Raw genomic sequence first — 24,275 nt, 5'->3', positions numbered from 1 at the left:
GAACTGCACATCTGTTTAAAAAAGAAGTGATGAAGTTAAATGAACTAAAACAGTTTCAGTCGTAACATTAAAAAAATTATTAATCAAAAGTATGATTTTATATATATATATTTATACAACAGTTCTTTCTGGTTCTCGGTTCTAGTAATAACAGCACATTCTTTGGTCTCATTAATCTATTATTTATTTCAGAGCAAATAGTTTTGGCTGAGAGCAAATAAAGCTAACAGAAAGCAAATCATCACATTAGATTTTATATAAATGAGCGTTGCCTTTGTACTTTTGTCTAAATTGCCTAGCAACTTTTATAATGGCTGTTGTTGTTTATTAAAAATATTTTATATTAATAATAGTAGTATTGAATAATAGTATTTAGTATTGGGAAACAGTGTGTGTGTTTGTGATGTGATTAGTTACAATGTTCTGCCATTAGATGGCGACAAGAGACTTTTATATTGAAAGAGACTGAAACGCTGTTGTAAACAAAGGAGTTGTTTTTACTTTCAACAACAGTTTGTAAGATGCAGTTAACAAATACTAAGCAGTGCTATCATCAGAAATCACCCTTAATAGATCAAAGAGTACAACAAAGATATGGCTTTCCTCAGCAGACATTCAAAATATATATAGTATTTTCTTAGGTTGAAGTTTACATAAAATGTAAAATTAGAATATACAGTTTAAAAAGTTTTAAATGCATCCTTGCATTTTTTCAACTTTATACAACAGTTTTTTTATAATGATAATAATCAGAATTGTCTTTAGCAGCAAATATTAATATTATAATAATTTAATGTGACATTTTGAATGTGACAACTGGAGAAATGATGCCGAAAATTCAACTTTGAGCACAGGAATAAATTATTTTTTAAATTATAATCACATTTAAAACCATCCATCCATCCATCCATCCATCATCCATCTTCTTCCGCTTATCCGGGGCCGGGTCGCGGGGGCAGCAGTCTAAGCAGAGAACCCCAGACTTCCCTCTCCCTAGACACTTCCTCCAGCTCTTCTGGGGGGACACCGAGGCGTTCCCAGGCCAGCCGGGAGACATAGTCTCTCCAGCGTGTCCTAGGTCTTCCCCGGGGTCTCCTCCCAGTGGGACGTGCCCGGAACACCTTCCCGGGAAGGCGTCCAGGAGGCATCCGGAACAGATGCCCGAGCCACCTCAGCTGACCCCTCTCGATGTGGAGGAGCAGCGGCTCTACTCTGAGCTCCTCCCGGGTGACTGAGCTTCTCACCCTATCTCTAAGGGATCGCCCAGCCACCCTGCGGAGAAAGCTCATTTCGGCCGCCTGTATCCGGGATCTTGTCCTTTCGGTCATGACCCAAAGCTCATAACCATAGGTGAGAGTAGGAACGTAGATTGACCGGTAAATCGAGAGCTTCGCCTTGCGGCTCAGCTCTTTCTTCACCACGACAGACCGGTACATCGACCGCATTACTGCAGAAGCTGCACCGATCCGTCTGTCAATCTCCCGTTCCATCCTTCCCTCACTCGTGAACAAGACCCCAAGATACTTAAACTCCTCCACTTGAGGCAGGAACTCTCCACCAACCTGAAGTGGGCAAGCCACCCTTTTCCGACTGAGGACCATGGCCTCGGATTTGGAGGTGCTGATTCTCATCCCAGCCAATTCACACTCGGCTGCAAACCGTCCCAGTGCATGCTGAAGGTCCTGGCTTGATGAAGCCAACACGACAACATCATCCGCAAAGAGCAGAGACGAAATTGTGTTGTCACCAAACCTGACCCCCTCCGGCCCCTGGCTGCGCCTAGAAATTCTGTCCATAAAAATCATGAACAGAACCGGCGACAAAGGGCAGCCCTGCCGGAGTCCAACACGCACCGGGAACAAGTCTGACTTAATGCTGGCAATACGAACCAAGCTCCTGCTCCGGTCGTACAGGGACCGGATAGCCCTTAGCAAAGGGCCCCGGACCCCATACTCCCGGAGCACCCTCCACAGGCCACCGCGAGGGACACAGTCGAATGCCTTCTCCAAATCCACAAAGCACATGTGGACTGGTTGGGCAAACTCCCACGAACCCTCCAGCACCCTGTAGAGGGTATAGAGCTGGTCCAGTGTTCCACGGCCTGGACGAAAACCACACTGTTCCTCCTGAATCCGAGGTTCTACTATCGGCCGGATTCTCCTCTCCAGTACCCTGGCATAGACTTTCCCAGGGAGGCTGAGAAGTGTGATCCCCCTGTAGTTGGAACACACCCTCCGGTCCCCCTTCTTAAAAAGAGGGACCACCACCCCGGTCTGCCATCCCAGAGGCACCGTCCCCGACTGCCACGCGATGCTGCAGAGGCGTGTCAGCCAAGACAGCCCCACAACATCCAGAGACTTGAGGTATTCAGGGCGGATCTCATCCACCCCCGGTGCCTTGCCACCGAGGAGTTTCTTGACTACCTCGGTGACTTCAGCTTGGGTGATGGACGAGTCCACATCTGAGCCCTCAGCCTCTGCTTCCTCAATGGAAGACGTGACAGCGGGATTGAGGAGATCCTCGAAGTATTCCTTCCACCGTCCAACGACATCCCCAGTTGAGGTCAACAGCTCCCCACCTCTACTGTAAACAGCGTTGGTAGGGCACTGCTTCCCTCTCCTGAGGCGTCGGACGGTTTGCCAGAATCTCTTCAAGGCCGACCGATAGTCCTTCTCCATGGCCTCACCGAACTCCTCCCAGGCCCGAGTTTTTGCCTCCACAACCACCCGGGCTGCAGTCCGCTTGGCCTGCCGGTACCTGTCAGCTGCCTCAGGAGTCCCACAAGCCAACCAGGCCCAATAGGACTCCTTCTTCAGCTTGACGGCATCCCTTACTTCCGGTGTCCACCACCGGGTTCGGGGATTGCCGCCTCGACAGGCACCGGAGACCTTACGGCCACAGCTCCAAGCGGCCGCTTCGACAATGGAGGTGGAGAACATGGTCCACTCGGACTCAATATCTCCAGCCTCCCTCGGGATCCGGTCGAAGCTCTGCCGGAGGTGGGAGTTGAAGATCTCTCTGACAGGAGGCTCGGCCAAACGTTCCCAGCAGACCCTCACAGTACGTTTGGGTCTGCCGAGTCTGTCCAGCTTCCTCCCCCGCCATCGGATCCAACTCACCACCAGGTGGTGATCAGTTGACAGCTCCGCCCCTCTCTTCACCCGAGTGTCCAAGACATACGGGCGGAGGTCGGATGAAACGACCACAAAGTCGATCATCGACCTACGGCCTAGGGTGTCCTGGTGCCACGTGTACTGATGGACACCCTTATGCTTGAACATGGTGTTCGTTATGGACAAGCTGTAACTAGCACAGAAGTCCAATAACTGAACACCACTCAGGTTCAGATCAAGGGGGCCGTTCCTCCCAATCACGCCCCTCCAGGTGTCACTGTCATTGCCCACGTGGGCGTTGAAGTCCCCCAGTAAAACGACGGAGTCCCCAGTCGGAGCACTTTCCAGCACCCCTCCCAGAGACTCCAAGAAGGCCGGGTACTCTGCACTGCCGTTCGGCCCATAGGCACAAACGACAGTGAGAGACCTATCCCCGACCTGAATGCGCAGGGAAGCGACCCTCTCGTTCACCGGGGTAAACTCCAACACATGGCAGCTGAGCTGGGGGGCTATAAGCAGACCCACACCAGCCCGCCGCCTCTCACCATGGGCAACTCCAGAGTGGTGAAGAGTCCATCCTCTCTCGAGGAGTGTGGTTCCAGAGCCCAAGCTGTGCGTAGAGGTGAGCCCGACTATCGCTAGTCGGAACCTCTCAACCTCACGCACAATCTCGGGCTCCTTTCCCGCCAGTGAGGTGACATTCCACGTCCCTAGAGCTAGTTTCCGTGTCCAGGGATCGGGCTGTCGAGGCCCCCGCCTTCGACTGCTGCCCGATTCTCTAAGCACCGGCCCCTTACGGTCCCTCCTGTAGGTGGTGAGCCCACGGGAAGGGGGCCCCACGTCGCTCCTTCGGGCTGAGCCCGGCCGGACCCCGTGGGGGGAGGCTCCAGGGTGGGGCCCCGGCTGCGCCATACCGGGCGACGTCACGGTCCTTTGATGTGATCTTTTCATAAGGGGTTTGTGAACCGCTCTTAGTCTGACCCATCGCCTAGGACCTGTTTGCCTTGGGAGACCCTACCAGGGGCATATAGCCCCGGACAACATTTTGTAACTTTACTCTTTTTGTTCTTCGATTTAGTTACTAACGAGAGTTTATCATCACATAGATCAATTATTATTTAATGAACTTAAGCACATAATCTACTATATTTTAGGTGATTTATTCTGTGGCACTTTATAACAAATAAATCCAAAGGAAAGACAAAAGAAACATTGTCTTTGATTTCACACACACAAATCAAAAAAACAAAACAAAAATCAAATCAAGGTTCTTATCTGATATGAAGTTCTGTCCTGAGAAAAAGATGAAGCTATGCAACCTAAAAAAAAAAACATTGAGTGCGTTGAAATTGGTTTCCAAAAAAAAAAACATTTAAAACATTTATTTTAAAGTGTAATAATATTTCACAATATAACTGAATTAACTGTATTTTTAATCAAATAAATGCAGCCTTGGTGAACAGAAGAGACTTTTTTTTAAAACATTTTTAAAAATCTTACTCTTACTGATCCAAACTTTGGAATACGTGCATGAGAGAAATATTTTTTTGCTGTTTACTAAAATAATATTGCAGTGTGGCAGTTTTTTTTTAAAGTACATGTAGTCTTTCTGTTAATATGAGCTCATTAAATCTGCATGCATGCTGTTTAATATGGATTGGAGAATTAAAGTAGTAGTTGTGATTTGCAGGTACTCAAAGCTTTTATATGGAGCACACGGATGACATCCTCTGTCTGACTGTCAATCAACATCCCAAATATCTCAACATCATCGCCACCGGTCAGATCGGTAAGTGTGCTAATGAATAAGCTGATCTCTACACACATTTCTTTATACAAATCTGTGAAATTTTCACCATCTAAATCATTTTCATTGCCTTATGTTGACTTTTGCGTTGCTGCTTTCAGCGTGCACTGTTTGGTTTTGTGTTGATAACAAGGCTGCTTGTGATTTTTGCTAATAATTTGAATCTCTTATGTAATTCTGCTTTGGCTTCTCTCATTTTTGTTCATCTCTGTCTCATTCTCTCATCCAACACACCAACACACAGGTGACTTCGCTGATCTGCCAGGTAGGACAGCAAAACCTCCTGGCATCTGACTTCATTTTGTCTCACTGACCTTTTGTGTTTGACTCCAGAAATCCAGGACAGATTTTTTTTGGGGCTCCAACTTAGAACTAAAACATTTTTGCATTTTTAATTTAAAGCAATTAATGCCTTGAATTTCCAGGGCTTGCATTGTTAGGTCCTGAAATGTAGTATAGTTGTTTGTTTAAGCTGTGAATATTTCAATTAAAAATATTTCACACACTTTTTCATAATAAAAAAATCAATAATTCATATTCACGTTCCAGAATTCACTTCCAAAATATTAAATCGGTTAAAAAATACGATGTATAATATTCAACAGGCAAATTTCGGTCCATTTTATTTCACTTTCCAAATTCGCTTCCACAAATTCAGTGGTTAAAATTCGGCAGATAATTCGCCCTTTCACATCCGGGAGCTGCAGGAATAGCAGTAGAGCACAGAGGCATGATCTCTATCTACTGTCAGTCGCTCACCAGCAGGTGGTGCAAGCGGCTGTTAAATAAGGCCAAAGCAACAGGTGGATTAAGTAATACAGTTACAAAAACTGATCTGCAGAAATTAAGCAAGCGCTAAGTAGAAGTTTTGATTATCGGGGCATTTGGAAAAGCTGATTGTGCGTATGTTTATTTCAACCTCTTTTCTGTTACCAAGTAAGCAGCATTCGAAGGAGATTATTATGGTGTTTTACCCAACGCTGAATTACAGAACTAACATTACATCTAAGGAAGACATATATTGCTTTCGGTTGTTTAGTTTGCCTAACTTTGTGTCATGGCTTGTGAGTCGCTGTGCTGTAATACTGGGGATCCCCTCACGTCACACTCCAGGATTCCCCAATGACGAGTAATGCTTCTCAGTCAAATAATACTGTGATATAAGACTAGAGCTGAAACAACGAATCGATTTAATCGATAAAAATCGATTATTAAAATAGTTGTCAACTAATTTAGTCATCGATTCGTTGCTAAATAACTTTTATTTGCCGTAAGCGGCTCATTTCGTGCATATTTCAAATCTGCGGTGACCAAAGTGTGGCAGTAATGAGCCACCGGAGGTTTTACTCAGCCAGTACAGCAGGAGAAGTAGCGAATAGCCAATAGCTGGCCTCGTTTTATGTCACGTGCTTCCCGAACAGCGTCTCTGCAGCATTTAGCGGGATGTGGGAGACTGGGAGTACTTTACTTTGAGCCTTCAAAAAAGAAGAGTAACCTGTAAACTCTGCACTACTGAACTGTTTAAGGGGACGTTCACATATCGCGTCTTTTGCGCGCTCTAGTTCGTTATTTCCAACACCGCACCGCATCGAGTTAAAAACATTTCAACTTTTTTTTAGAATGCTGCAAGCGCACCGCGGGTCATGTGACAAGAACTAACCAATCAGCTTCATCCTTTCCCGTAACAACGTTAAAAGCTCAGTCAAGATGAAAGGAACAGCTGATCATAGCTGTATATGGATTTCCATTTTGAAATAAATTTAGTAGCAGAGCTACTGCAAGCGATTTTTTGAGCTGCAAATCCATTTATCCTTTGCTGAAATTTCCGCGTCTTCAAGGAGAGAGCACGTCATGGTTGCTTAGCGCTTCTGCCCGAGCGCTTTGGAAAGAAGGAGAAAGCGGCGCGCCTAGCGTTTTCCACGCGTTTTTAGGCACGATATGTGAACGGCCCCTAAGATTTTTATTTGTGCAGATTCTCCAGTACAATGTTGTTTGCACATGTTTAGTCGTAAAAGCTGATAACATTGCTTTTTAACAGTTAACATTTAAAGCTTTACAAACATGTTCTGTGATCAGTTTGTCGTTTACCAGTTCAAAATTCAGTCGTGCAGCCTAATTATGACTGAATGAGAGAGGTAAATGTTTAAAGATATTTGAAATGCACTTTTTTTCTAAGTATTCACTGCTCTTTTTCACACAGCAGGTGTCCAATTTTTTTTTCTGGACAACCTTCTGATGGATTTTACTTTAAATTGTGAGTTCCATTCAGGTTTCATGCCACTGGTACTTTATTCGAAGGATTGTTTACAATTTCACAGCATAAGCTATAAAGCTGTTTCCCAGTAAATAATAAAATACAATGCACTGCAATTTTATTCTGTTTTATCCTTATTCTTCGTGAAAATATGTTCTGAAAGATTCCTTAATAAGCTTCGTTCGGGATGTTAAACTACTTTAGGAGCTCTAAGGTCTGCCATGGTGAAAACATTATTTTAAATCTCCTTGTGAAATTTGCTAGAGTATGGGTCAGTTTTCTGATTGCAGAAGAGTTCGACAAAGGATTACTAACACAATAAAACAACTCCAGGTATATTTTTGATTAGGATATGACAGTGCAAAATGGTTAAAATCTCTTAAAAATCTATGCTGAAGGATAAAGACCATTTATTAATATTTTACTTGGGGAAAAAATGGGAAAAACTAAAATATAAGTACATAAACCGATTAATCGATTAATCGTAAAAATAATCGACAGATTAATCGATTATCAAAATAATCGTTAGTTGCAGCCCTATATAAGACCTCAGATCTCAGAATACATTTTATTGATGATTATGCAAACTATATAGACAGTTAAGCAGATGTAAAATATGAACGAACGCTCAAGGTTTCACGCGGTTTCCCTCAGAAATCTGTTAAAGAAAAGAAAACACGTGGCTCAGCGCACTAACAGTGACAGCGATTTAAAGACAAACTCACATCTTACTGATGATGCAAACTATATACAGACAGATGTGGATATGAACGCAAGTTACGGAACAAGAAAAAGTGCATGTTATATATATAAAATAATTTAATTTACTTAAAAAATAATTAATGAATGAATAAGGGGCAATTCACATATCGCGCCTAATAACGCGTGGAAAAGGCTATGTGCGCCGCTTTCTCCTTTTTTCCAAAGTGCTCGGGCAGAAGCGCTCCTGAGGCTAAGCAACAATGACGCTCTCTCTCCATGAAGACGCGGAAATTTCAGCAAAGGATAAATGGATTTGCAGCACAAAAAAATCGCTTTCAGTAGCTCTGCTACTAAATTTATTTCAAAATGGCAATCCATTCAAAGGAGATTATAATGGTGTTTTACCCAACACTGAATTACAGAACTAACATTACATCTAAGGAAGACACATATTGCTTTCGGTTGTTTAGTTTGCCTAACTTTGTGTCATGGCTTGTGAGTCGCTGTGCTGTAATACTGGGGATCCCCTCACGTCACACTCCAGGATTCCCCAATGACGAGTAACGCTTCTCAGTCAATTAATACTGTGATATAAGACCTCAGATCTCAGAATAGATTTTATTGAGGATTATGCAAACTATATACAGGCAAGCAAATGGGATCAAAAAGAATCCAATGCGCTGCATTTTCTTTATAATTGATTTCCATTACCACTGGTCTATAAAGTCGACAGTCACACAAAGATATCAAGACCATGATTAGTTTTAACAATATGCAACCAATTTATATTAACATAAAAAAATGAGTTAAAAACAATCTAGGTATATTCTGAAAATGTAAACTGAAGAAATTATTGACGTGCTACCGCACCCAAGGGACCGTCTGACAATTCCACTGACTGGGTTAAAAGGTCCGATGTGTTTTAATTAAAATTCTAAATAACACAGTCAAATTCTTAATCTTGTATTTCTCATAGTGATTTTCTACAGGTGAGATTTTGCCAATACCTCCCTTCATATATTTACAGTATACAATTATTTACATATTAAAGATCCCTGGAAAGGGTTTTCATGTTCCAACAGTTGTAGTACATTGCTAGATACAAGACTGACTAACCAGGGATGGGCGTTTTCCACAAATATCACATTCGACTATTTGAGCTCACAAAAAAAAAGAATATTCGTTTATTTAAATTAAGTTTAATGAGTCAGACATTTTTCAGCAACATTTGTTTTCGTCATTTTGAACAAGCTTACACACAATAAGCTTGAACATTACACATCGTGTTTTGTAGCTGAAAACCTTTAACAATGCGTGCAAACAAATAAAAGTACAGATTAAAAGCAAAAAAAATAATAATAAGTGAACAAAGAAAAAACGTAAAGCAGCCTGCAGCAATTAGGCTATTGTACACTTAACTTTTAAACTGTCAGCAAATCTTTTTTTCTTTTTTTCTATTCTTTCAAATGTTCTTGTTAAGAAATACGGGCATGTAAACATGATTGGGGGAAAGTCGGCTCCTTAGTCTGTTAACAATAAGGCCGACCGCGGAGAAAACACGCTCTGACGGCACAGACATTGGCGGGGCTCACAAATAACGCTGTGCTAAGCGAATAAGTTTTGTGAAACGCTTCGTGTTTTCGTTTACCACTGAATGGGATCCTCATCTGGTGGAATACATGGAATACATGGCTCCAGCAAGAACTGTTCCCACTCGTCTCGGCTGGACTCTCTGTAATCATCGCTGAAGTACTGGCTCAGCCTTTTCCAGCCTTTTCCTACGAGTTGTTATTGCATCCTCTTCATCGTTGGTGACGGCGGCTGCATCCGCACCACTTGCATCAAGGAAAATGTTCTGATAATGTTCAAATAAAGTTTTTTTTCTTACTTCTCTCATGTTTTCATCGAGAAACCTGAGATGTTTGTGCCGAGGGTCTAGGGCAGACGCGAGAAGAGGAGTTTCCACTGTATTCTCCAAGTTAGCGGTGTTTATTCGTTGCATGAGAGATGCTGCAACAATGTTCTTGAATTCGGTCACTTTCTGTGATTCTCCACGGCATATTTGAAGTACTGTAGAAGACCGCAGTTCTTAGGGGGCGTTCACTTATCGCGTCTTTTGCATGCTCAAGTTCGTTATTTCCAATGTAGGCGCGCGGTATGCGCGCTCATAATGGAAGCGACGCGGTCGCGATGCGCACTTGGTGCGACGCGGTCCCGTTTTTTCCAGGCGCGTCCGAACAGCATCGAGTTAAAAACATCTCAACTTTCAGAATGCCGCAAGCGCACCGCGGGTCATGTGACAAGAGCTAAACATTCAGCTTCATCCTTTCCCGTAACAACGTTGAAAGCTCAGCCAAGATGAAGGAACTGCTGAACATAGTTGCTTACTTGGTAACAGCAAAGAGGTTGAAATAAACATACGCACAATCAGCTTTTCCACATGCCCCGATAATCAAAACTTCTACTTAGCGCTTGCTTAATTTCTGCAGATCAGTTTTTGTAACTGTATTACTTAATCCACCTGTTGCTTTGGCCTTATTTAACAGCCGCTTGCACCACCTGCTGGTTAGCGACTGACAGTAGATAGAGATCATGCCTCTGTGCTCTACTGCTATTCCTGCAGCTCCCGGATGTGAAAGGGCGAATTATCTATCGAATTTTAACCACTGAATTTGTGGAAGCGAATTTGGAAAGTGAAATAAAACGGACCGAAATTTGCCTTTTGAATATTATACATCGTATTTTTAACCGGTTTAATATTTCGGAAGTGAATTCTGGTACGTGAATATGAATTATTGATTTTTTAATTATGAAAAGGTGTGTGAAATATTTTTAATTGAAATATTCACATCTTAAATTAACAACTATATAAAATTTCAGGACCTAACAATGCAAGCCCTGGAAATTCAAGGCATTAAAATGCAAGAACTGTTAATTCAATGCATTATTTTTCAGTTAGTGCTATTCAGCATGCTTTTTTGTTTCAAAGACATAAGTAATTATTTTGCTTCCATAGTTAAATGCATGTTAAACCAGTTAATGTACACAGATTTATCAATTTAGAAGAATAAACTAAATAATATAAAATTGCATAATAATGTGTTTTAATGTAATGTATAATAATGCAGTTATTGCAATAACATAATAACATAATAATGTTAAATAAATTAATTAATTAAAATAATCCGGTTTGAGTAAACATTAAATAATCTGATTAAAATCTGATTTCTGAAGGATCATTTGACACTGAGACTGGAGTAATGGTGCTGAAAATCGAGCTTTGCATCACAGCAATAAATTACATTTTACAATATATCCGCATAGAAAACTGTTATTTTAAATTGTAAAAATATTTCTAAATATTAGTGTTTTGCCTTTGAGTTTTAATTAAATAAATGCAGCTTTAGTAAGGAGAAACAGAGACTTCTTTCAAAAAGATAAAAAAAATAACTTAAAAAGAATAATAATAAATTATTACAGCTTAAATAACATTCTTGAACAGAATAATTAATACAAATACTTAAATAAATATACAAACTTCACATTTATGCTTTTAAACCCTGTATAGACTTCTTTCTTTTACAAATTAAAATGTTAATTATTTAATTTGGTTGATTTATTTATTCATGTATGCATTAAATCATGCATTTATCTTTGCATTTACTGCATTTATTTTTGCAGTTATTGATGTGCATTTATTCATGTGTTTATGCATTTATCTGTTAATAAATTCATAAAAAATCCTCTTTGTTTTTATGCCAGTAAAATACAGCTCTGCTTAAAAAACTTTTCCAAAATAAAGTTCAAATAAATTTATTTTATTCAATCACTTAATATGTATTGAATCTAGTGCCCGACCGATATATAGTTTTGCAGATATTATCGGCCAATATGAGACTGTCGCCGATATATCGGTATTCATTCTCGAGATAATGACACCAGTCAACACTTTCACTTCAGTAAGGAGGTCTCTTGTTCAGGCAGCATTCAAGCATTGTCTAAAGTGCCCTGCGAAGTAGACTTCACATGAAATTCTGCCATGATCCGAGTTCCATGGGAACGTACACGTTACATTCAAAGGGAATTAAAGTGCGCAAAATTTTTATTGTATTTATTTAAAGAGGTATATTTTCACACTTCTCTAGTAAGTTTCTTCAGTGTGTGAAGACAAACGAGCGCAAATCCGTGAATGAATGTTCCGAAGTGAAATAAACTTCAACGGAATAAAGTTTAAAAGGAATTTAATTGAATTAAAGATGAATAAACTTCAACTTTACTGTTCAGTGCACGGATGTTAGACTAATTTTGGATAATAAAGTTTATTGTCAAATGCCCTGCCTCCATCACATATCTCTGTAACGTCATTATAAGTGTTTGATCATCACATATACTGTATGTGATCATTGCAAAATGTGTTTATTCTTTTTATGTATATACTGTATTCTATATTTAGTACCAGTCAAATGTTTGGACACACAAATTGGAAAGTGTTCAAACTTTTGACTGGTACTGTACTATAATATACTAGTAGTTTAACGTATCGTAGTTGATCCATGATCTGTACAGATCAAGCCCCACAGTTTGGCATGCATGTGATCCGCAGATTACTTGCAAAATGTAACCATAATAGAGTATAATTGTATCATTTCTTCATATTTACACACGCCAGCAAATTTTAAACAATTCTATAGAGAAAAGTAGAAAAATTATAGTAAAAGAAAATGCATCTTAACTGCTTTAACCCTGATTCATAGTAGCTTCCCAACTCTGTTTATTAATATAAATAACCCACAACATTTGCATAATAAGTGTCTTCTAATACAGTGGTTCCCAAACTTTTCCATTCCACGACCCACCTAGACAAGTGTAATATATTTCACGACCCACCAAAATATTAAAAAAAAAAAAAAAACAACGAGTGAAATTACTTTAAACCTAATCTTACTTAAAATTTTTATGACAGAAATTAAGTATTTAAGAAAAATAACCATTTTATTTTAGAGTACAACTGAAAATTTCACTACAAATTTACAAGTTTTAATTTTTGTTTACTGGCGTTAAAATATGTAGTGTCCATAAAAACGTGAAGCAGGCTCACTCCAGTGAAGTGTGATCTGCGCTGCTGTGTTTTGTTGCATTCATGATCCTTCCGTGTGTGTCGGCGAGAACGGAGCACAATCCAACACTTTTTTAGAAAAGCATAAGAAGCAAAGCAGAACTATCTAAAACAGTTTGGAGATTAAAATAATTGTGAAATAGGTAAAAAAAGACCGATTGAACCTTTTAATGACATTGCTCTGAGACCTTCAAAACACGCAACGCACACGGACTTAATTGCAATTTGAAAATCACACTAAGGATATTGCAGTTCATTATTAATGTTGGTGGGCTATATCGTTGTGATGAGTGGGTTCCCAGTTCCCGCCTCCTTCTTCCTGTGATTGTGAAGATTTTAATGTTTTACACTGGTGCCGAAGCCAGGGAGGAAGGAGGGGCGCGCTGCCGAAGATCCTTCGCCGCTGGGGTGAATCCGCAGTGCCATCGAGCAGGGCGAAGGAGTCTGCCGCCGAGGGTGCTCGATGTGGTGGGCTGGAGTGAGTTGCCGGGGGGGGGGGGGGGGGGCGAACTCACTCCAGCCCACCGCCTCGATGACTCCTTCGTGGAAAGAGGTGGGAACCGGCGGACAATCAAACAAAGTTTTAATAACCAAATAAACACAAAACAGCGCGACAGCCCCTCTCGGATGACTGCCGTGCACAAATAAAAAACAAACACAAAATAAAACCCAGGCCTGGTCCTCTCTCGTCCTTCACTGTCATCGCTCCTCTTTTGTATCTTTCCGATCTCCTCCGTGGTTCTTGAGACCGGTGAGTGTTGCTCATTTCCCAATCACTCCACCGGCCTAGCTCTGTTCCCATGGCACTAGGCCCCGCCCCACTCGTCACATTCGTGCAGCCCTAGACTGAACTGTGTTAGTGTCTGTGTGTCATTGAAACGCAAAATTAGCTGCAGCCAAGTGACTTTGTGCGACCCACCTTGTTCCATTCCGTGACCCACGAGTGGGTCGCGACCCACAGTTTGAAAACCCCTGTTCTAATACACCTAATGGATTTTATTTGTCTTGTGCTGAAAGAAGCAGTTTGGGCAGGGAATACAGTTTTTGTCAGAGCCTTTGTTATTCTTAATTTTGTCATTCATTTTCATTAGACACATATATCGGTTCAAAATATCGGTTATCGGTCTACTTGATCTGTAATAATCGGTATCGCCATTGGCCTTGAAAAACACATATCGGTCGACCCCTATTTGGGAGGCACTGTTTTTCCTTAAGCTGTGAGTATTGACAGACATAATGTGATGGCGGTCTGTGTGTGTCTGTAGGCCTGGCACCGTCCATTCACGTGTGGGATGCCATGAGCAAACAGACGCTGTCGGTGCTGCGCAGCTCTCATGCTAAAGGGATCGGATACGTCAACTTCAGCGCCACGGGAAAACTGCTGCTGTCTGTGGGAGTGGATCTGGAGCACACCATCACTGTGTGGAGATGGCAGGAAGGTGCATGTACTTACCATAGCGCTGCAGCTGGGAAACAATTTGATGATGCTGAGTTCAAAAATATCAGTCAAACTTTCCATCACGTGCTGTTTCTTCTCAAGATGTGAATTATTTTCCAAATTATATGTTTATCAGCTTATCATCGTGTGATCTCAGGCTCCAGGGTCTGCAGTAAAGGTGGTCACAACGACCGGATCTTCGTGGTGGAGTTCAGGCCCGACTCGGACACTCAGTTTGTGTCGGTGGGGATCAAACACATCAAGTTCTGGACGCTGGTGGGAGGCTCTCTGCTCTATAAGAAAGGAGTGATCGGAGCGGTGGAGGACGGACGCATGCAGACCATGCTCTCTGTAGCCTTTGGAGCCGTGAGTCATTCATTTATGCTTATTAAGCTGATATTGCAGTCCACTGATCACAGAAACAATTCCCATGGTCCAATTTGGGGTTAATTGTGTTGCTCACAAGCACAGTAGTGACAGTATAGATGAACATAAATCATTTATTTTAATAATTGTAGTCACAAGGTTTTTTTTTGTATAATTGAGATACCATTACAGTTTTTATTAATTAATTTTTAATGAGTTTTTATCTTTATATTTCCTGTTAATGTTTAGTAATTTTGTTGTGTTGTCATTTTTATTTGATTATTATTATTTAATGTCTAAATTAGAATAACTAATAAGAATAACTTTTCCAGTAACAAGCAATTTTTTTTCAAGCCATACAGGTGTTGTGTAATAAATATTTGCTTCTTTTCATTACAGTGTTATCTATTTATTTATAAATTTTTGCTATAAATGTAGTGCATTTATGAATTTATGCAATTGGTGTGATTTATTTTTGGTTTTATTTATACAGTTGTATATATACATATTAGTTGTACATATGCAGTTATCCAGTATGCATTTATTTATGGGTTCATGTTTTCATTCATCCATTCATTCATGCTTGTATGCATTTATTCGTTCATTTATCTTTCTGCATTTATTTATTTGGTTATTTATATGCATTTATTTATAAATGTATGCACTTATCTGTGCATTTAGTGATAAGTTTTAGCATTTATCTATAGTTATGTTTTTGTATTTATTCATTTGTTTATGCTTGTATGCATTTATTCATGCATTTGTTTGTGTGTGTAATGTTTATTAATTCATTCGGAAGGAGTTATTATATTTATATTTTGGCAACTAATTAAAAGGTTTTTTTATTATTATTTTATTTCAAGTAACAAATATGGGGTTTTGTGGTTGTAATTTTAATTTACTATAATAATCCTGGTAGTGACACCGCACACATTTATAGTACAATATGTGAAATAATAATAATAAAAATGTGTGTGTGTATATATATATATATATATATAGTCTCAAATGTTTTTTTACAAAAAGCTATGTAATATATGTACATAAATATATAATAATATATGCATATAGTAATATGCACTGAATTGAAACTATATAATAAATCTAATTTTAACTGAACAATAACATCTTTTTTGCAGCCCAAATAGAGTTGTTTAATTGATGACTGTTGTATCATTGACACTGTTAATTTCCTGTTATATTAATGTGCAGCTGCTTCTAAACAATCTGTATAATAAAAAGCACTTTATAAATAAATAATGTATAAGACAACTGTATATTCTGTTTCATACACGTCAGTGCATACGAAATGGTAATTTTCTCTCTTGTGTGTTTTCTCCGGCAGAATAACCTGACGTTCACGGGGGCCATAAACGGTGATGTGTACGTGTGGCGAGAGCATTTCCTGGTGCGTGTGGTGGCTAAAGCTCATACAGGACCAGTGTTCACCATGTACACCACGCTCAGAGACGGACTCATAGTGACCGGAGGCAAAGAGAGACCGTGAGTCCAGCTCTACACAGCACACACAAGTTCATATACTGGGTTCATGTGGTTTTTAACATCATTTTCAGCTCATTTATTTTGACCATAAAGAAAAAAAAATCGTATACATTGTATAAAAAAAGTACAAAAGTTTGGAGAAAGTAAGATTTTTAATGTTTTAGAAAGATGTCTCTTATGCTCACCAAGGCTGCCTTTATTTGATAATACAGTAAAAAAATATGAAATATTATTGCTATTTATAATAGATGTTTCATTGTGAATATAATTTTAAACTCTAATTTATTTCTGTGATCAAATCTGTATTTTAAGCATCCTTACTCCAGTCTCCATTGTCACATGATCCTCAGAAATCATTCTAATATTGATGATTTGAAACGTGAAGAAACATGTATTTTAATCATCAATGTTTAATATTTGTGGAAACCTTTATTTATTTATTTTTAAGTCTTTCGTTAATAGAAAGTTCCAAGAACAGGATTTATTTGAAATAGAAATTAAGTGAAATTAGAAATGGAAGTGTACATATTAAAGTACATTTTTGCAAGCAAAAAATGAGCATCATGTCATCGCCTCACTGATGTGTATGTTTTGCACGTGCAGGACTAAAGAGGGTGGTGCTGTGAAACTGTGGGATCAGGAAATGAAGAGATGCAGAGCGTTTCAGCTGGAGACAGGACTTCCTGTTGAGACGGTCAGATCTGTGTGCAGAGGAAAGGTCAGTCATGCTTTCGGTTTCTGCAGGCTTTACACAAACACAAGCATTGATTTCATGTGTAAGTCTAGACAGTGGTAAGATGCTTCTTTATTGGACGGCAGGGAAAGATCTTGGTGGGAACGAAGGATGGTGAGATCATCGAGGTGGGAGAGAAGAACGCCGCCTCCAACACCATGATAAACGGACACACACAGGGACGCATCTGGGGTCTGGCCACACACCCCTCCAAAGACGTCTTCATTTCGGCCAGCGATGATGGAACCATCCGCATCTGGGACCTGGCCGATAAGGTGAGGGATATATATATCAAAAATATGATTAAATTATTACGTTTAATCATCAAAGGGGCATTAAATTGAGCAGAAGTGACAGTAAGTACATTAATCATGTTACAGAAGATTTCTATTTCAAATACTGTTCTGTTGAACTTCAGAAAAGAATCATGAAAAACAAGAAGTATCGGTTCTTGAGCAGTGTATCAGAATGATTTCTGAAGATCATGTGACACTGAAGACTGGAGGAATGATGCTGAAAATACAGCTGTGCATCACAGAAATAAATTACATTTTAACAGATATTCACACAGAAAATAGCTTTTTTACAGTGCAATAATATTTCAGAATATTACTGTTTTTATTGTATTTTTTCAATCACATAAATATCATCTTTGTGAGCAGAAGAGACTTCTCATAAACATTAAAGAAAAATCTTTCCAAACTTTTAAAACAGTAATGTGTATCTATTAACCCTTTGGTGCTGATCATGTTGTGGTCAAAAATAACTGAATATATATATATATATATATATACACCAATGAAATGAATGCACAATATTTTAGTTTGATAATGATTTTGTTTAATATTTTGTATTTTATTAAGGGAATTGAATGCTACTGAATTATACTTCAATTTTTTACCTGTTAATCACTTTTTGAACATAGAGCTCACTTAAACTATTATAAATCTTGAATGCTCTGGAGCACACAAGTTTGGTGTTAAAAAAAGTGAATAAAATTATGAAAAATGCACAAAAATATTTATTTTTCAATACATTTGACTGCAAATCTGTGTAAAAAATCAAAGCCATAAATCTAAAGGCGCGTTCCAAGTTTGAGGTTGATAAAAAAAAAAAATAGCTTTAAGTAAGATTTTGTTTGGGCACAACACCAAATGTAGGAATGAAAATTAAATGCGTTTCCAATGCAGTCAGTTTTGAATTTGTGATTTTTTTTTTTTATTTTTTTTTTGAGGACCATTTAACATTTTCGAATCATGGTGTTTTTTATGTGTTCACATAACAAGTGCCAAAACCTTAACCAAGTTTTACAACATTCTGTAGTAAAAAATGCTACAAAAACAGCAGCAGAAGGTTAATCACTGTTTGTCTTCCAGAAACTCCTGAATAAAGTCAGTCTGGGTCATCCGGCGAAGTGCACAGCGTACAGTCCAAACGGTGAGATGGTGTCCATCGGGTTGGAGAATGGAGAGTTCATCGTGCTGCTGGTGAATTCACTGACTGTATGGGGCAAGAAGAGAGACCGCAGCGTGGCCATCCAGGACATACGGTCAGAAGAGACACAACAGAACACATGATCATGAAAGCACAGGTGCTCAAGCCGTGTTTCTCCCGCAGGTTCAGCTCTGATAACCGGCTGCTGGCCGTCGGCTCTGTGGAGTGCGCGGTCGATTTCTATGATCTGACTCTGGGTCCATCTCTCAACCGGATCGGCTACTGCAAAGATATTCCTGGATTTGTGATCCAGCTGGACTTCTCTGCTGACAGCAAATACATCGAGGTACAAAAACATGATGAGCAAGTGACCAAATCACAAATAGATCATTTTGATAACATACTGCCCTTTTATTTATTCATAACTGAGATGTACTGCAACAAAATATTTATTCATGCACACATATTATATTTTTGTGCCTGCACATTTTTGGCTTAGACGTTAGTAGCTAAAATGGGAGACCCTCACTGTTTTTGTGCCAAATTTCTATTTCCTGTACATTTCTATATATCAATAATAATGCACAGAAACACATTCATTTGATCCCTGAAAACATATCAAGTCAGCTTTTTTGTATGGTGCTTTATACAATCTAGTTTGTTTTTTTTTTAAGAGCAGATTCACCTTTGTAAAACTGGAAAATAATAGTTTTAATGTTGTAACCCATGCTGCAAAAATAATTCTAATATATTTACTTCCATTATGTTTGACCACTTTTTCTGGATTTTTTGAAAAAAAAAAAAAAAAATTATATGCTCTCCATATATTTGAAATTGAAATTAAAATTATACATTCATATGTCACATTAGAAGAAAAACTTTATTTAAAACAAAATATATTTTGGTATATGAAGGTTGAAACTAAATATATTTTTAATTCAAAAATGTGCTTCACTGTGTACAATGTATTATATATTCTAATATAGATAGATAGATAGATAGATAGATAGATAGATAGATAGATAGATAGATAGATAGATAAAATTAATTTTTTCCATATTTATTATTATTCTTTAGTACATTGAAACTAAATTAAATTATAAATTTATATATATATATATATATATAGTATTATCTATATAATATGAAATATAATTTTGGCTGTAATTTGATTATTTATTTATTTTTTGGGATATGAAGGTCAAAACTACAAATATTATTCAAATATATATAAAATAAAAAAATATACTTAAGCTTCACTGTTTAAACAACAAAAAAATATAAAAAATAATATCTATAATATTACATTTATTTATAAAAGATTTTTTTAAATGATCGCTGTATGGTTAAGGTGTGCAATCAAATTAAATTTCAGCTGTAAAAAAGATGTGTCAACTCAATTCAGTTCAGTTCAATCAATGTTATAAAGTTTAATTGCAAAACGAGTTCAATCCATCTATAAACAGCATTACATAAGACAAAAGTATTATTATACAGTTCAGTTTAGTTCAGTGTTCGATTTGCATCAGTTGTTATTTAGTGTGAATGTAGTCTGTGTAAATAACACTGACGTGACAGGTGTGGTTTATTTTTCGTGTGCAGGTCTCTACCGGTTCATACAAGCGTCAGGTTCATGAGGTTCCCAGTGGGAAGATCGTCACAGAACAAGCACTGATTGACCGGATCACCTGGGCGACCTGGACCAGGTGAGTCCACAGATCTGTGCTGTAAACGCTCCTCAGAAATGACCTGAGTGTCCAGTAGTGCAGTTCTTCCTCCTGTGCAGTGTTTTGGGTGACGAGGTTTTGGGCATCTGGCCACGTAATGCAGAGAAGGCAGACGTGAACTGCGCCTGTGTTTCTCACGCCGGGCTCAACGTGGTCACCGGAGACGACTTCGGACTCGTGAAGCTCTTCGACTTCCCCTGCTCCGAGAAATTTGTAAGTCAGCCGTAACTCAAGTCAAATTTATTTTCTGTAGCATTTTTCATATAATACCTTAATATCTTCATTCCTCATAGTCATATTTAATCTTAATCTGTCAGTAGCGATTTACTATATAATATAAATCACTTTACATAAGTAATCTGTATGTTTCCGTATAAAGCTGGATACAATATTTATCTCATGTGAACACTTGAAAACTTAGGATTTCAATAATGTATTAGTAAATGTTGGAAGTGACATTAATTGGGATTAATAAATGTTTAAGCAGTATTTTTCATTGTTAGATCATGTTAACTAACATGGTTTACATTATGGTAATAAATTAAACATTACTATAAAGTGTTCCCAAAGTTATTTTACAAAATAGATTTAATAAAACATAGGTATTGATCTAAAATCTTAATGGATGAACCATTTCATATATATATATATATACAATAATATTATTATTCATATATATTATTATCATTATTAACCATATGAACCCTTTTTTGTAATCTCTGTTATTAACCTTTATTATAATTAAACACTATTTTAAAACACATATTATTATCCATATTAAATCTAAACATAAAAATATGAACACTTCATTATTAACATTTATGATTAACCATATTAACCCTTTATTATTGAACCTTAGTATTATTAACCATATTAACCCTATACTTTGAATGATTAAATATTTTTACTGACCATTTGTTTTTCTTCACAGGCCAAACACAAGCGATACTTCGCTCACTCATTATTTTTAACTCATTATAACCCTTATAATTATACATATTAACCCCTCATTATTAACCCTTATAAATAACCATATTAACCCCTCATTGTTAAATCTTATAATTAGCCATATTAACCCTTTATTATCGAACCTTATGATTAACCATATTAACCTTTATATATCGAACCTTAATACTATTAACCATATTAAAACTTATAATTAACCATATTAATCATCCAGTATTAACCCTAATAAATAAACATATTAACCTCTCATTATTAATCCTTATAATTAAACATATTAACCCTTAATTATTGAACCTTAGTATTAATAAGTATAATAACCCTTCATTATTATTCCTTGTAATTAACCATATCAACCCTTAATTATTGAACCTTATTAAGAACTCTAATTACCCTTCATTATTAACCTTTATTAATAAACATATTACCCCTTCGTTATTAACCCTTATAATTAACCATAGTAACCTTTTATAATTGAACGTTATAATTAACCATATTAATACTTAAATATTGAACCTTAGTACTATTAACCATATTAACCCTTTATTATTGAACCTTACAAGTAACCATATTAACCCTTCATTGTTTACTCTTATAGATAAACATATTACCCCTTCGTTATTAACCCTTATAATTAACCAAAGTAACCTTTTATTATTGAACCTTAGAATTAAGCATATTAACACTTAAATATTGAACCTTAGTACTATTAACCATATTAACCCTTTATTATTGAACCTTACAAGTAACCATATTAACCCTTCATTGTTTACTCTTATAGATAAACATATTACCCCTTCGTTATTAACCCTTATAATTAACCAAAGTAACCTTTTATTATTGAACCTTAGAATTAAGCATATTATGTCATGATTCTGCCTTCATGTCCTGATTTTTCTCTAGTCTTGTGGCAGGATCATGACAGGCCCGTGTTTTGTGTACAAGCACATGGCCTTGTCTTTGGGCCATGTGCTTGCGTTGTCTTGTCATGTAACCCCGCCCCCCTTGTGATCCTCGTTTTGTAATTAATAGTGTATCAGTTCCACCTGTTGTGTTCATTACTAGTCTCCCTTTATAACCTCGTGTGTTTCTCTGTCCTTTGTCGGTTCATTACCAAACGTTGTTTAAGATTGTCAATCATTGTCTGATATTGTCAAATACTGTCTACATTGCGTGTCTACCTGTGTGAGATCTGTCAGTGAGTAAGTCTTGTCTAAGTAGTAGTGTGATCCTGTTTTTGTTATAGTGTAGTTTGTCAAGTGTTAGTCTAGTTTATCTCTCGTCAGTCTTGCCCTTGTTTTGCCCCCTCGTGGGTTTTGTTTTCCTGTTTTGTGTACAATAAACTGTGTTGCTGTGACAACAGTCTGCATTTGGGTTCATCCTCCACCATCCATATAACATATTAACACTTAAATATCGAACCTTAGTACTATTAACCATATTAACCCTTAATTATTAACCCTTATAAATATATGAACCCCTTATTATTAATCCTTATAATTAACCATAGTAACCTTTTATTATTGAACCTTAGAATTAAGCATATTAACACTTAAATATTGAATCTTAGTACTATTAACCATATTAACCCCTCATTATTAATCCTTATATCTAACCATATTAACCCTTCATTATTAACCTAACCTTAATAAACATATTACCCCTTCTTTATTAACCCTTAAAATTAACCGTAGTAACCCTTTATTATTGAACCTTATAATTAACCATATTAACCCTTAAATATCAAACCTTAGTACTAGCCCCGATATTAACCCTTATAATTAACCCTTATAATTAACCATATTAACCATTTATTCAACCTTAGTATTATTAACATATTAACCCTTCATTAATAACCCTTATAAATAAACATATTAGCCCTTTTACTTAACCTTTAAGCCTTGAATCATTTATTTAGAGCATTAAATATTTTTACTGACGGTTTTTATTTCTTCACAGGCCAAACACAAGCGATACTTCGGTCACTCTGCCCATGTGACCAACATCCGTTTCTCTTACGACGATAAATATGTGATAAGTGTAGGAGGCAACGACTGTAGGTGAGCTGATGTCCATCCATTTGTCTATTAGTCTGTCTGAACTGTTATTAATACGTTTCCTCTGTCTTTCAGTGTGTTCGTGTGGAGATGCATCTGATGGACCTCCACACAGCTCAGCTCCAAACACCAAGCCGGAGAGATTCCCGCCTGATACCTCCAGCATCCGGATGCTGCATTTCTGTTATGCTGCGTTTTACTCCTCTAGACCTGATGGATCCTGGACGAACCTGAGTTCGAAGAGGGTTTTTTAACCATTCTGTGAAGTGCAATGTTTACGCTCACATGTACTTTTACAAAGACAAAAAAAATACACTCATAAGTCAAGCCAATATTTCAGAAATAAATGTATTTTATGTTTGGATTCTGAAGTGCCTTGGAGAAAAATGTTCATTTGCATAAATGGTGCTAAATGTCCACTTAAAGCTTTTTACAATTATTTAAAAAAAATCATGCATTATGCAATTTCGTTTCTTCTTTATCTATCTTCTTTTTACATTTTGTACATAAGTATCAAATATATCCACTCACTAAATGCTCTTCCTGTTAAAAATATCGAACTATCCAAATACATTGGACTCAGGGGAAATAAGTACTGTAATGTGTAGATGTTATATTTGACCTGTGCTGTTTTTGTTAAAATATGTATTTTTTATGTACGCATTTACGTATGATGTATGCAAATTAGTCGGTCGTTCTATGGACATATATGACAATAGAAAATGCAAAAAACTGCCTGTCCAAATATTATAGTTATATGAAATGTACGTAGTAGCGTTGTCTGTTGCGACGTGTGTAGATTGTGACAGCAGCTGTTTATTGTGTGCAGATATCACGTTATATCTGTCATTTGTATGTTCATGTTTTTGTAATTTGTCTGATCAGAGCTCTAATTGAAAGCTATATAATAATGCATGAATCGAAGTCTATGTGGTTGTTGATCATGAATGGATTCTGTTGTTTTATATTAAAGAGAACTATGTGCTCTCACATGTGAACCTGGGTGTTTTTCCTTCTTTCACCTGCTGATGGCAGCATATATGAACAGTTTCTATGACCAAC

The 24,275-nt window shown here is 37.7% G+C and overlaps 1 protein-coding gene across 3 annotated transcripts in view; it reads left to right on the top strand.

Moving 5' to 3' along the window:
- Window positions 1–23,333, top strand: part of LOC132119718 (echinoderm microtubule-associated protein-like 6) — a 63,257-nt gene extending 39,924 nt beyond the window's left edge. Inside the window, exons 31-43 of one of the 3 annotated variants that reach the window (XM_059529912.1) lie at window positions 4,804–4,902; window positions 5,165–5,185; window positions 14,258–14,431; window positions 14,588–14,796; window positions 16,142–16,299; window positions 16,903–17,017; window positions 17,119–17,307; window positions 18,409–18,581; window positions 18,650–18,812; window positions 20,069–20,172; window positions 20,253–20,406; window positions 23,116–23,216; window positions 23,289–23,333. In XM_059529912.1, coding sequence (XP_059385895.1) covers window positions 4,804–4,902; window positions 5,165–5,185; window positions 14,258–14,431; window positions 14,588–14,796; window positions 16,142–16,299; window positions 16,903–17,017; window positions 17,119–17,307; window positions 18,409–18,581; window positions 18,650–18,812; window positions 20,069–20,172; window positions 20,253–20,406; window positions 23,116–23,216; window positions 23,289–23,313 — 1,685 coding nt within the window. In that variant the 3' untranslated portion in view covers window positions 23,314–23,333. Of the gene's footprint in view, window positions 1–4,803; window positions 4,903–5,164; window positions 5,186–14,257; window positions 14,432–14,587; window positions 14,797–16,141; window positions 16,300–16,902; window positions 17,018–17,118; window positions 17,308–18,408; window positions 18,582–18,649; window positions 18,813–20,068; window positions 20,173–20,252; window positions 20,407–21,124; window positions 21,406–23,115; window positions 23,217–23,288 lie in introns of those variants that run through there. The other 2 variants (XM_059529913.1, XM_059529914.1) reach the window with 2 other exon arrangements.
- The last annotated feature ends 942 nt before the right edge of the window (window positions 23,334–24,275 follow it).

This window comes from Carassius carassius, chromosome 38 (assembly GCF_963082965.1).
Source record: "Carassius carassius chromosome 38, fCarCar2.1, whole genome shotgun sequence".
Classification (NCBI taxonomy): domain Eukaryota; kingdom Metazoa; phylum Chordata; class Actinopteri; order Cypriniformes; family Cyprinidae; genus Carassius; species Carassius carassius.
Note: the sequence above shows the minus strand (reverse complement) of the source record. Positions and strands in the feature narration are given on the sequence as shown.